Source organism: Dermacentor andersoni, chromosome 1 (genome assembly GCF_023375885.2).
Source record: "Dermacentor andersoni chromosome 1, qqDerAnde1_hic_scaffold, whole genome shotgun sequence".
NCBI lineage: Eukaryota > Metazoa > Arthropoda > Arachnida > Ixodida > Ixodidae > Dermacentor > Dermacentor andersoni.
In genome coordinates this window covers 146,528,954-146,543,737 of record NC_092814.1, presented here as the reverse complement: position 1 = coordinate 146,543,737, position 14,784 = coordinate 146,528,954, and the positions used below count along the sequence as shown (strand labels likewise).

The 14,784-nt window shown below is 44.3% G+C and overlaps 1 protein-coding gene across 2 annotated transcripts in view; it reads left to right on the top strand.

The window, feature by feature from the left end:
- The window catches only part of CkIIalpha (casein kinase II subunit alpha), an 87,002-nt gene extending 73,002 nt beyond the window's left edge, over positions 1–14,000 (top strand). For both annotated transcript variants that reach the window (XM_050192368.3, XM_050192369.3), the window contains exon 11: positions 12,431–14,000. In XM_050192368.3, coding sequence (XP_050048325.1) covers positions 12,431–12,528 — 98 coding nt within the window. In that variant the 3' untranslated portion in view covers positions 12,529–14,000. The remainder of the gene's footprint in view (positions 1–12,430) is intronic.
- The last annotated feature ends 784 nt before the right edge of the window (positions 14,001–14,784 follow it).

Here is a 14,784-nt window from a genome sequence, read left to right as displayed (position 1 = left end):
ATATTGTGGCAAAGAATTTGATTCTGAACGACAGGATGCTCACGGCGGTGCTGAGCTGCTGCCATTTAGCAGCAGCAGCAGACGAAGCATTTCTACCAGTTTGTACAGAGCGCATTCTCTTGCGGCGGCGGCGGCGAAATGGGTCCAAGGCCCACGTGAGCGCTTTGTTTCCGCACTGGCCGCATGCCTGGTCTCCGCCAGCACTCAGCTTTCCTCCTCACCATTTTGCCATCCACTCGTCCGCTTTCTGCCTCATAGTTCCGCTGCACCCTCCTCTCCACTTTTCTCCTCGCGCCTGCTCTCGCCACTTTTTTCATCCCCCGCCATGTTCCCTGTGTTCTTTTGCTGTGCTTGTTCACTCGGTTGCAAGTGGCGCCGATTCTCGCCGCAGGGTGCCTAAGAGCTGCACTCTGAAAAATTTCATTTCGTAAACTTGCACGCACAGCAATGTGGTCACCTACAAAATACTTACCATTAGACACAATACACTGGTTCCACCTCTTCGGTTAAGGGTCAGCTGTGCCTCAAGCAAAATTTTGTTTGCTATTGCTATAGAGGAATTAAATTCACAAATAAGTAATTGAATGTGCTAGTTGTAAATATTCAGCTAGTTTTTCTCTACATAATGAAGAAAGTATTTTATACAGTTCTATCTGTCCGAAATTTTTGGGATGATTGGCAAAAAGTGTTTTACAGTAAGCAAGCTAATAGTTATGTGAATAAATAATTCCTGAATACCAGAGTAGTGCTATAAGCATTGTTTCTTGTTTATACCTCTACTCTATCCAACTATACGAAAGTTTGAAGTTGTTGCTTTGCATATAAATTTTTTTCTACTTCCACAAAATTTCAAAATGTTTCTGAAGGTGTGGTAATATGGCATGTACTCCTTACTGCATCCTTGGAAGCCTAGCTGTCAAATAAAAAAAGAAAGTTTAAATTGAATAATTAGAACGGTAACTACATTGCTTGGAATGTTGCTGATGGCCAAAGAGTTATTTTATAAAAGTAGGAAAAGCTAATTGCCATGTGAGAAAAATATTTTATTCTCTTGGATGCAGAAAATTTGGCAGGAGAGTGAGCATTCCGAGAAAGGAAGCAAGCCAGAAAAGATGCTCTTTCAGACGAGAATATCGCTTGGTTCTGATACGCAATTTTAGAACTGTGAATGGCAAAGCGGGTCATTTTCAGCACTTTCATGGGCAAAGGTGAGCGTTTCATAAGATAAAAACGGATTTCTTTTCCCTCAACAACACATCATAGTAAGCTAGTCTTCTTTTTTAAGCAGGTGGGCCATATTTGTAGATTGGAAAAATAACTGAAATTAAAAAATAGATTTGTTAGTAATAATTTTAAGACCCAGGTCCCCTGGCACTTAAGCGTCACAGCAGCTATGTCGTCAGCACTGTCGTTTGTTTCCTTTCGAAACGTCACATCCCTGAAATGCCACCTCCAGAGTGGCATTTTTGCATATGGGAAAAAAAAAAAAAAGTTGCAGAAAGCTAAATCCAGTGAATAGGAAGAGTGTTCCAGCACTTATAAATTATGCACCAAAAACTTGCACACCATCAATGCAGAGTGTGCAGGGACGTTACAGTGGTGCAGAATTCATTGTTGTCTTGTGACAAATTTGGTCACATGTGGTGCACACATCTCTCAGATGCTTCAAGACCACTACGTAGAAAGGTGCATTAACATCTTCAGGTACGAATTCGTCTGCATAATATCATGATAGTCGAAAAACACATTCAAAATGACTGATTTTGCTTTGTTCTGTGCCGTTTTTGCCCTTGGCTCTTCTTCTGTTCCTTGTTCAGCTCGATGTCATATTCATAATCAATTGTCGCTGGGTACAGCCATCCTCAAGAATTCATCACTTTTGTATAAAGTTTTCCAATCAATTCAGCATTCTTTTTGTCGCAAATATTGCTCAGAAGTCAGCAGTTTCGGTAACATCTTGGTGCAAACTTTTAATTTCCAAATATTCAGTCCAAATCAAGTGAATGGACGACTTTCTGAAAGCAAGTGCATCTGCTATCATTCTAAGCACAAGAGCACCAGAAAACTAACTGAGCACAAGAAAATGCACATGATCGATGTTTTCATCTTCACCCAAGGTGGATGGGTGTCTTGATCTTCTGTATCGTCCTTGGGGTTTTCACTGGCTTAACAAAAACACTGGACCCACTTGTCAGTCCTTTCCTTTAGGGCATCCTTTCTAGAGGCCTTTTGCAACATTTGATGAATTTCTGCACCATTCTTGGCCAATTTTACGAGAAACTTGATATTGATCATTTGTTGCATTTGGTCGTTGATCTCCATTTCAACAAATACTAAAGATGGGTTGCAGAAAAAGAGCAGGCATAAAATTCTACCATTTCTTACAGCAGTCTGGCTCATACTAGAGGTCAATCAGATCCTCTTGAGGAGAGAAGGGTGCTGCTGCGCCCTCTCCCACTTATTTGCTGACTCACTGCATGGACTTTTGGGACAGACCCTCGTATGCACTACATCAAATGGCTGTGAATGAAGGCGTAGTCCGCAGTGGTACAACTGCGCCATTTGTGCCATTTTGCTACAGTTCGACTTGCCTGCTCCTGGCTACACCCACTCAAGTGCCATTTACGCTAACTGCAGAAAAGTGCGGTATGTTCGCAATTTCATGGCAATGCAAAGCGTTCAGTAGGGTTATACAACTGTAGTCAACCGATTTTCCAGACACCCGATTTTTCGGGCATGCCTGATAATTTGGACGCCTTCGTGGCACCAATGTATAAGAATGTGTGGAATATCCAACGCAAAAACCCTTCGCCACCCAATTTTCTGGACATTTTCCTACAACCACAGGCCTGAAACGGCCTTGGTCGAAGCCACTACCGCTGCCATTTTGATGATCTCGCCGCCTTGAACAAGCTCTCTCACACGCAGACCCGATGGCAACCGTAGCCACCACCACGACAAAGCTAGGCCTAGCTACTTCATCATTTGGTAGGAAGCTTCTTGCTATTCAGTGCCATGTTTTTCATTAAAACAATTTGCTGCTGTTAGCAATGGTGCCAACTCTACCTTTGTAATCCTCACCAATGACTTCAGAAAGCACGACGCATTGCATAATGCCGGTTTCTGAAAGTTACCTTTGCCTCAACACAGCAGTGTTATGCGGTGAAGCATACATGTAGTATTGTGGTGAATCGTACCAAGAGTGGAAAGGGACAGTTGTCACGAGACACAGTATGTATTCCTTAATTATATACGCATGCACCCGCCATCTCCTGTCACATTACGAGCACTGATACGCCTAGTAAGTGTACTGCAAGGCTTTCAGAGCTGTTTCGGATGTGCCTGTGGTGATTAAAAGGCAAACACTAGTGCTTTTTTTTTTTTTTTTTTTTTTTTTTTTTTTTTTTTTTTACTTCCAGCTTTTTTTGGACATTCTTGCAGCCCCTAGGGACTCCGAAAAATTATATGTTGACTGTACTCAACTATGTGAATCTATTTGTGAACCTTCAAATAACTTCACGACTCGATTGTCTACTACTTTATTTTTTGCATATTTGGTTAAATACTCGGCTGAGGTCGATGCATCGCATGCAGCCTTACCAGGGCGCTCAGTTGGTTTTGGGACAAAAGACAGCTTAATTCTGGAGTTTTTACATGACGAAACCGCAATCTGATTATGAGGCACGCCTGTCTTGGTACAAGGCTCATCCAGGTCATCAACTGCAATCGAAACAATTCCTATACCTTACACCGACAAAGGGAACAGCGACGTAAGCAGAACCTATGTGCGAAGATATGGGACCCATTAGCCACTGGAAGGCACGCATATTATATCGCATACACATGTTCATGCATGCAGTTCGGAACTTGCTGTCAACCTGCAAGCTTCTATACGCAGTTGCAGTAGTTGCTGGTTTAGACGGTTGTCAAAAACACGTCTGTCAAAAACACATATGCATGATCTCGGAACTGATCGCTGGTTAACCACTCATACGAACACATTAGTAGCAAGCTTTCCAAGCTGTAGCATAGCAAGCTATAGATTACTGCTGCACTACTCCAAGTGTTCCAATGAGACCAATTTTTCTGCTCAGAAACTGCTCCAGAATGACATTTTTCCTACTCCAAAAATTGCTCCAAATCCTAAACTGGCTGGACCACCACTGCATAGTACTAAGATAGTATGGGAGCCGGCTAAAAGTTCACCACACTCCTATTAGAATTGTTATGCCATGGCTTTTGTGTTTTCACAAAAGTAATTTCCAACTGTTTGCTGAATTTGGACAGTGCAACCTTTCTAAGTGGCACTGTGGTGTTGATTGTTCATATTGCTGGCAGTGTTTATCAGAAATGGGATGTAACAAAAAAAGTTATTGCTTATATTTGGCTTTAGTCCCCATTATTCGTTAACCTGTGGTGACTGCATGTCACTGATTTTATGACAGTATCATATCTTAAAATATACGATACTTCAGTTGTATTAAAAATACTCTAACTTGTCTAGCCCTTAAGTTAGCATTGGAAGTACTACATATATCTTCTATACTGTCCAGCCAAGCTTGTCATGACATGAGGGGCTTGAAAAATGTGGGTGACTTGACCTTTTACTGCACATAGACAAGCTAGGCATGTCCAGACATTTTGCACACAGCTACTGTCGACGAGCTGGGCTAGTCCATGGTAAAAAGTGCCAATTTATCTCGCCAAAGTCAATCTGAGTGCATCCACACATCTAGTTCTGTTTGGTCACAGATGGTGCTGCAAGAAAAGAACTTGAAATCTCGGAAGAAGCATTTTTAATGTTTTGCCACAAGAAAAACTTATGTTATTGGGTGCCACACTAACCCCCATATTCAATAATGCAACATAAGTTAAAGCCCATGCTTGACTTTATTTAAATTACTCCCGACTTGAACACACCCGAGTTTTCGCATTGAGGGTCCTGGGCACGTTCATGTCGGGCGTCACTCAGATAAAGTCAAGCATGGCCTTCAACTTAAGTTGCATTCTCGAGTATTGCAGTAATACCCCTGACAAACGGTCACTTTAGGTAAGGGGACATCTACCAGAAAGGCGTTCAAGTGCAGTGACACACGACAAAGGAGTATCTCCTTTACGGCAAAGTTCCATTTCGGGAAAGGAGATCGCGCAACTACTTTTCGAGCGGAAAAGGAGTTACTCTCGCACACAGCGTGCTCAACTCGTCAATAGAAGGAAACCTGCCACACAACTACAGGGCCCATAGGTATTTTTTTTTTACCTTGCGAAAATGTTGTAATTGTTAGCGGTAATACAATTTGTCGAATGGTGAAGCTTTCCTCTAGCTATACTCTCAAACGCTCACATAACGTCGCTAGTGCCGCCATGTTGAATTCCGGCAGTGTCGTCGTCGTTTGCTGCGCGCATGTGGTGTGTTCACGTCGCGAGGTGGAGACTGCACAATCAGCGCCCGCAGGAAATACCCAGAAGAAACCACAGTTGTTGGAATAACATATTGAATAAATCGCGTTACGCCTGCGCGCACAAAGGAAGGGACGACAAAGACGTGAAAAAGGACGACAGAAACGTGGGCATCACCAGAATAAACAGCACACACAGCAAAACACTGGCTGCACATAGTTGCTGGACCAAGTTAAATGGCTGCTAACAACGCAAAAACGCGAATAAAATAAACGCCTATAAGCATTATTAGCCATCAACAATGAAAAAAATATATTTTTAGGTTCTACAGTAGCTAAGTGTTAATAAATACGCAGCTTTTTAAGAATGTTTTCTCTCTTGTGGCTTTAACAGCCAGTGCTATTTTTCTTGCGGCGTTCATCTGAGGAACTATCTAAAGAAGTTCAGTGCGGTGCCGTGTGTCATCGGCTCAACTCCTTTCTGCAAAGGGTCCTTCAGAGTAGCAAAAGGGGTTTACTGGAAAGGACTTTACTTTTGCCCGTGTGTCAGGGGTACAAGTTGGGCCTTCCTGCATGACTAGATCTGATCCCATGTGTTACTTGGCTAAGTCAGAACTCTCGAATGGCAGGGAAGTCGTATTTTTGATCTTTGCTTATTATTTTAGGGCTGAAAAAGCAAACTTAAAACAACACTGTGAAGCTTACTTTCTTTAGTATTAAAATTTTCTCTAAGTAAATATATTGCTCTGGATGCATTTTCGGTATTTATTTAATGTGGCAATTCCATAAAGCATTTAATATAAACTATTTTGGGAAGATCATTTCAAAAATAATTTGGGAGGTAAAGGGTTAAGAAGGTGCTGTTTCTCATGAGCCAGAAGAAATCTAAGTACATAGCAGAAGTGTAAATAGAGAAATAACAATTTATGTGCTGTGTGTAAGGTGACTTGCAAAATCAGCTGTCACTTCTTCTGACTCTACAACAAAACTTATACCTTTGGAGTAACGTTACCAAAAAAAAAATCACCATCCAAGCACTCCGTGCTAATGGTTAACCAGCAAAGCTGAAACGTGCGGCCCCGGTGTTTATCAATGGGTTAATTCTGACAGTTCATTAAACAATGGCTTGATAGGCTGCCGCATCCTCGGTACGCAGTTGCTGGTTGCGCTCGGCTGCATGAGCCTGATCTTGTGCCCGGACTGTAGCATCGGCACGGTGTAGACGAGCTCGTTCCCGGTTCTGCTTGCGGCATTACTGATTGAAAGCTGCCTGCTCCTAAAGAGTATGTATGAGGCATTGCCTACCCATTTCGAAGCTGGAGATAAACTGCTGCGTGTGCGCTCGGCTGTGACGGAGAGCAACGATGTCACTACTGGCACAGCTAATCGAATACCACCTAGATAGCACAAGGCCTATTCACTCCGATCCATGACATCATGTTACCTGGCCTGAGTGCCATAGAATCTAATGGGGATGCTCATGAGTAGGCAACAGTGATTTTGATGTCACCGCTTTCATCACGCCAGGCTTGTCAATGGAAATTTCAGGCCAGGTAGTGTGACATCATGGATCGAAGTAAACAGGCCTTGTGCTATAGACAAAAACGGTACCACGGAGCCGCGCTGGCGTGAGTGCCATAGGCAGAGTAAAATTTCAACCAGCGGATGTACATCTCTCCTTCACGCTGCCTTGATTGCCTGCTTCACTGCTCGTGTTTGCGCAGGTTTTGTACCGCATGCGCGTGTGTTCGTGTGCGGACATTTCATTCAAAGGACATGTGCACAATGTACACGCTTCGATCTGACTTTAAAAAGAGCTGTGTGGTTGACGCGTGTTTTTGTGGCTGCAATGTGGCGAAAGAGCAGCGTCTGCTTAGCCATGTAAGTGACACGGAGCAGGTAATCGGAAACGACATCGTATGTGCCGCCGGAAAAATCATCAGCACATACGATGCGTGTTAGCTAAAGTAATTTTCGCAGTTTCCCCCAAAATGTTTGCTACAAATCCGTGTTGTCTCCGTTGGAGACCACGGACTTCCTTCGACACTGCGAAAATATACAAAATATATTGCCGCATAGCACAAATACGACATGTGCACACAGCTTTAACTAGTACGTCCTTTACAGTATAGAATAGAGACAGCAGTGTAAATAGCTTGGCAATTGTTTGGTCAAGAGACGGAAGTTGAAAGCATTAGTAATCGTTTCTACTTCAGCAATGCCAGTGCGACCAAGACATGGGCGTTAATCTTCCAGTAACTCGATCGATTGGTGCAGTAGTGATGCAGGAACAAACTCCGGTCATGTTCAATGCATTGTGCACATATTCAATTTCTCAGCACACGTGAACTCCGGCCACTGCTAGCGCATGCAACAGAAGTGGTTTCCATTCTTGGGCAGCGCATACACAGACGAAACACGAGAAAGAAGACAGAACAAGTGCTGGTCTAACAAATGAGTTTTTATTTGATGGATTATATATCCAGTAATCAATGAACGAGATCGCTTCGTTTGCCACTTGTTTACTTACATTGTTTGGCGCACCACAGTAATCCATGCCTGTAGTCTGCTTTTTTCGTACCATTTTCTTGTGAATCGGCAGAATTTCACTGGTGGCATCAAACCTTTCGTGTTTATATTGCTTTTGTGGCAGTTAACAATACAATAGTAATTTGCAGTCATCGAAAGAGCCGCTGTCGCAAAGAAGAGACATTTCGTGCGCCGTACAAGTGCGACCTTGAAGGGAAGCGGCGGAAACGTATACCCGTGGGAGGTGAAATCGTTCCGCCAGGGGAGAAACGAGCACTGGCGTCTAGGATGAAACTTGACGTGTGGACGTCTATTTAGATGGTGTTGGCTAATCGATGCGGATGGTGAATCGATGCGATGACTGTCTTTCTCTCTCCGTTTTTCTTTCTTTTTTTTTTTTCTTTTTTTGCGAAGTTTTCGGCAAACCAGGCGACCAATAAGACGTACGAATGGATGAATCGGCTAGCCACATACAGCTTCGCTGTAGAAATAACATATACCAATTGCTAACTGAGCCGCTGTGGTAGTGTAGAGGCTTTGGCGTTTCTCTGGTAAGCCCAAGGGTGCTGGATCAAATTTCAATGTGAGCGAAATGCAAAAATTTCTGTGTACCTTCCATTGGGTGCACGTTGGTGGTCCCAGGTGGTCCAAATTAATTGAGTCCCCCATTAGGGCGTGCCTCATGATACGTAGAACCCCAGAACTTAATTACTCACAAAGGCAGTTGGAAGTTGGTTACTAACAAACATAACAGTAACTTTATTACTGTTACATACAAGCCTGAATTTTGTCTTTAGCCAAAGTAAAATTGTGTTGTACAATTTCTGAGAACAGTTTACCTGATGACAAAGACAGTTCAGCAGTTCTTTGCACATGCACTGCTGTTCACCACCACCATCATAATTATCCCTTAATGCTCCCTTGCGGGGTATTGTAAGTCCCTGAGCTTGCTAGAAGGTCCACGGCCTAATGGGCAAGACATGTTTAAATGATGTGCACTGCGCTGGGCTGTTGCAACGTTCAGCATGTTCCATAAGTAAACCTGATTCACTTTCAAATTAAGCTAGCTGAAACCATATGGATACTTGCCAAGTTCTGTACGTGAACTCTACCACATTAAAAAGTTGCATTACTATTATGTTGTAATGGTGTCAACTCACTCATCATTCGATGAGTTCATAGAAAAAGGGGTGCCCATGGTCATGTACACTCTGATCAATTTGCACTGTATTGCTATTTTGTGTACCTATTTGTATGAAATCTGGCAGTAACACTTACCGTATTTACTCGATTCTAACGCGCCCTCAATTTTAACATGCACCTGTTTGCCGCGACCTAAAAAAGTCCTTTACAGTACCGCGCACCTCCTTCTTTCATACAAGAATACAGCTTTCTCTCATTTGACAAACCAAAAATTTACTCCCAATACACTAAAGTTGCAATAAATAAAAAGAGTCGTAGTTTCTCCCGAAAGCCGAAGCATCGATTACAATAGCAAATTAGTAGACAGCTATACCAAAAGTAAGGATGGCAGTTTTATTGGCCGTATAAACTTTTAACACATTCGCTTACTAAGTTAAGCATAGTGTTGCATGCACAAGCAAGCATGAACATGTCTCGCGCAATGACCGCGGAAACTCTTTATCAAAATGCTGGAGTGGGAAAGTGCAGTAGCAGGAGCGAGCGAATTGACCTTTGTGTGGACTCTCGCTTCAATGCACACTAAGCGACGAGAACACAGCGCGGTGTGCCTAGATGCGCCTCCACTGCAGATCACTTTCAAGATAGGGGCCGCGCAGCTGCCGGAGTAGAAAGCTTGTCCTGTTTGCGCCACTCTCGCACGCAAGTTTTGGGAACTCCGAACACATATGATGCGGCCCGATTTCTGTCCATCTCCACACATGTGATCACTTGCCTGTTAATTGTGGCATCGTGATAAACTCGGCATGCCTTTGCAGTCGGGACTTCCATGCTGATAGAGCAAATGTGAAAAACGGAAAGACCAGGAAGACGGACGGTGCACTAACCTAGGCACATGTACTACAGCACATGGAGAAAGCTATGGCAGCTAGGCTAAAGCGAGCTAGACTATTGGTTATATGCATGGGTATACGCATAGGGCGCGTCGATGGACGCGTCACTGGTGGCGGCCTTGCGCAGAACACACGGGAGAGGAGCCAGGCGCACGCCGTAGTTTGTTTTATCGTTGGCAGTGCTTCTCCGTCTTATTCACGTTTTCAGAGCAAAATAGGCAACACCCTTAGCATGTGTGGGGTGGCCAAAGCTTCAAGGAATGTAGAAGAATTGTTCCACGGTGGGGTGCTCAAATACTGGTGAAAACGTGCCGGCGATACGGTTCTAATCATTCCCGGCAAAGCCTCATCAGCGGGAGCAACGGTAGCAAAAATGGATCGTCGCTTCGAAGGGAAACGTCTTGTTTTCACCATCGTTTGCTTTGTCTCGTCGGTGGGTTAGACGCGTAAGCAGCGAAGTTCGTCTGCAGTGCAGACGGCATTTCGCTCAAGTTCAGAATGCCGTTTGCCGCTTATATTGTTTTCTGTTTCTTTACCGCGTTCCGCTAGCTAGGCAGCACGACTGCATGAGCGCATTGTGTTGTATGTTAAAGCTACTGAAGTTTGCAAGAACTGAAATTGTTGGTTTTATGTGGCCCGGTAAATCCTCGCACCAGCTGTCGCGCACTTCATGTCTTTACATCTATTTTATGCGTGGCTTCGCACATGTTTAACTGTTCCTAGTTGCTTTATGCATAACTCTTGTTGATTCTTTTGAGCTGCAAAGTTTTTACCCTGCCTCCTTTGTAAAGGGTATAAATCACGCTGTGTCTTATCGAAGTGATACCAAGGAAGTGTTTCTTTAACAGCTTTATTCTTTTCGCCTGAGGGCATCTTGGATATTGTCTTTTTGTAAATGTGTTTATAAGATAGGTAGTTCAGGGTGAGAATTGCTCAGTTGCTGCATATGGTATTTTTGTTCTGTTTCTCGCTGAAAAGTTCGCGTCGCGTTTCGGAAGTCATCATACCTCGATGCTGCCTGAGCAGACTTAACCCGCCGAGTGATTTGTTTGTTTCACAACGTAGTCCCTCTTGCATGTGAATTTTGTACTCAACTGAATTCTTTCTTATTATGCTTACGCTGCAGAGGACTAGACACGGCCTTGCCGCCAGCGCTCATCTACGTTGACTGGCGCTGCTTTGCCTTTAAATATATCATGTAGCACCTCTCTCTAGTAATATAAAAAAAAGTACTGAAAAGTTAGTTAGGCTTTAGCTTTGTACGTTTCCAAGCAGCTCCCTTGGGGACCTTAAAATTGCACAAACTGCAGCGGGAACGGCAGTTCATCGGCTTATGCAGAAGAATTGCATCGGCAATACAGCACTAACACGCGCTTTTGTTAACCCGTGCATTTAGTGATTTCGTTTACTAGTGTTTGCGTTTCCATCAATAAATTCGCAATTACTCTTCTTCAGGCGAATTTGATACACTTATTCGGCGATGTCACATGTATTCATCGGCAGAAAAATCACAACGGCATATGCAGACATCGCACCATGCGGATTTGTTTGATATAAGTCTGCACTAACGACGGGTGCTAATTATTTAGGTACAGAAGCAGCATTACGACAAGGGTAGAATTTTAAAAAAAGAAACGATCGAGATCGCATTACTCAACAAAATTTATCGGCTAGTTAACATGAGCTCCACTTTATGTAAATGGTGTTCATGGCGTTTGGCTGCAGGACGCACCTGACATGTATGTGGACCATGTTGTCCCAAACAGCGGTAATATCGTGTTAATACCCACTCCCACAGCGGTCAGCGTCTTCCCTACAGCTGCCACCGCAGAAGCAGAAGCCTGGCACCTGCACAAAGGAGAAATCGCAGCCGTGAACTTCAGCCATCCTTGCTGCAAAGGGTTGTCGTCTGCTACTGCTCCCGCGCGTACTGTTAGAAGCGCCCGCTAGGTGGCTATCAGTGGTGCCTCTATAGGCGGTGCATGAGGCATATATAGCTAGGCTCGAAGTGCGTGCGAGGCGGCCATATTGAAATGCCGACAGCAATATGGTAACACAGATTTAGGGTTGTATTCGATTCTAACGCGCAGGCTATTTTTGGACCCATGTTACCGGGAAAAAAGTGCGAGTTAGATTTGAGTAAATAGGATACGCATGGCCGCTTTTGTTAATGCGTGTCTTCTCATCACTGTGTGATAGTTAACTGGAAGATCACAGTCAGGGTCAGAGGTGATGGGGAAGTATGTAGAGATTACATAAAGGTATGACAACAAATTCTGGTTTCTGCGTGAAATATTGCTTGAAAACAGGTGTGTCCACCTTTGCCTTGCACATGCAATCAGCACTTTCAGTGCACTGCAGGATATGCTATTGCACTGTGCTCAAAGTGCATTGGTAGCTAGTGGTTGAGAACAAGAGGGGCCAGCAACACTCATCACCATGTGTGTGTGTGTGTGTGCCTGCATGCAGGTGGCGCTCCTGTGGGCTCCAATGCCCTCGGCATGCTGCCCACGTCACCGGTCACGTCACCCAGCGTTGCTGCACTGGGCAGCACCACCTCGACATAGGGGGTCAAGGGTCACCAGAGCAGATGTGCCCCGGAAAGTGGGCGCCTGCCGCTGGGAAGGCGGAAGGGAGCACCCGGCATGCCCTGCTGGCCGGCCAGCGCTCGTTCACCAGATGGCTTCTTCCTTCCCTTCTTCCCACCACCTGTGTCAACAGACCAGTCCCCGCATGGACTGCAACCAGGAGCGGCCCCTAACTGATGAAAAAACAGTAGTCTGTCAGGACCAGGGTGTGGGCTAGGCACCAACACTTTCCTCCTTTTTCTCTTTCAACTGCCTCCTCGCCACCCTTTGGTTTCACCCTGTTTTGCTGCTGCCGTGTAAAGCTGAACCTGCCATCTGTCGTGCCCCTTTTGTGTCTCGTGTCTGCACATGTGATCAATCTTCGTACAGAATGGGAAAAACTAGCTGTTCCAAGCGACGTGGAGAGTGTGCAACTAGGGTGTAGATACAGGACTCTGCATTTTTTTCCCCCATTGCGAGCCCATGTACACGCCTACTCTTTGTTTTCTGGCTCTCTGCTTGCGTTTTGGGCACATGACTGTTATGTGATGTTTGCAGCCATGCTTGTGAGATGCTTGCCTTTCCATCTTAATTTTCATTTTTAATACATTCACAGTTTGGCTGCACACGTATAGTAGTTAAGACTGTCTTTTTTGCCTGGTGGCTTTTCTATCCCGTTTCTTTTTCATGAGACTTTAAAAAAAAAAAAGAAAATCCAGGTCTTTATTGCTGCCATCTTGAAATGCTTAGCTATTCTGTGCTGCACAGTGGTTCACACTCGCGCGTGACTGATTCTCCCATGTACGCATTTTGTTCTTCCTGCCCCCTGAATGTTCGGTCCATTTCATTTTTGGTGTGTGCTTTGATTGCGACGTGCATCTGCCAGCTGGTGTGTGTGATATCGGCTTCATACGGTGGGAGGATGAAGCAAGTGACATCAAATAAACTCTTCCTTCATTCTTTTTTTTTTTTTTTTTCCCTGGTCACGGGTTGTAGGTTTTAACATTTCCCATGTCTGATTTATTTTATTTGAGTGTGTGTGTGTTACACAGGGGTTGCAAGTGTTGTGAAATGCTTGGTGTGTAGGCAAAATGTCTTCAAGAGCTAGGCCAGTTCCAAAGAGATTCTTGAAAGTGCCGACGAGCTCTAGCTTCTGCCTATGCTTTTTCCCCCCACAGCTATGCAGATGCCGTTGCAAAGTCAATGGGCAGCTGACAATTGTTCAGACTTTTCTAAAGGACCTTTGCGATCGTGATGTGGTTATAATTTGCAACATGTGCAGATGTTTGCGCTTGGCTCATGAAATTGTGAAAAAGGACTTCGGCACTGACATGCTGAACAGGACGATGTTGTCCCTCTTGTGGTATGATGAATAGAGTTTAGAACTCTTGTGAAATTGAGGACATTCGTACCCCTGCAAGAGTCCTGTCTGGTTTGTACCTGCCTTTATTAAATTGCAGTTGAGTAATCTAGCTTTTGCTGTTCAGAAAGCCCTTCTTGGTTTACACTATTTCAAGCACATTTTAGTGGTCAATCGTGATCAATGACGCACTCACCAGTGTGGCTACATCGGTGACCAAGTACTGTTACAAGATTTTGCTCGGAGGTTGCAACCGGCGACTACGTTAGTGCAAAATCGGTTCACAGTGATTGCAATGCCATTTGGTAAGTCTACGTTTGTATATGCACCATGGCAAAAGCTGCATTTTCTTGAGCTTTTTTCACTGTGCATACAAATTGTCGTGACCAGAATGTGCGCTGCCTTGCAAGCTGTGGGAGTGGGCTACATTCGAATAAATTCTCTATGGCTGTGGCAACTGCCAGCAAAGTCGTGCACAAAAAAAAAAAAAAAAAAAAAAACACCGAAAGATCAGTGAGTGCCGATATGTAGTTTGGATAAGGGAATAATAGTGAGCTTTCTTGGGAGCATACATAAGTTCTCTCGCCCAGTGTTGAAGCAGTGATGGCCTTTGCAGCAACATTGGACCAGTCGGCACCTTGGAAATTGTGTAGTCTGCGCAGTCTGTTGACCTGGACCCCACGCCAACACCTCGGTTTGCATCCCGTTCTAGACGACTAGAAAAATCGGGAACCGAACAAGGAAATAAAAAGAGAAGGCAGGGATATGAACAAGAAATGCGTCCGTTTGGCTACTCTGGGGGACGGGAAAGAAAAGCATACAGAGTGCGTTTTCACATAACTGAATGTGGCCTGATAAAAAGAAAATCCGGGTGGCCCTTATGCTGCAGTTTTAAT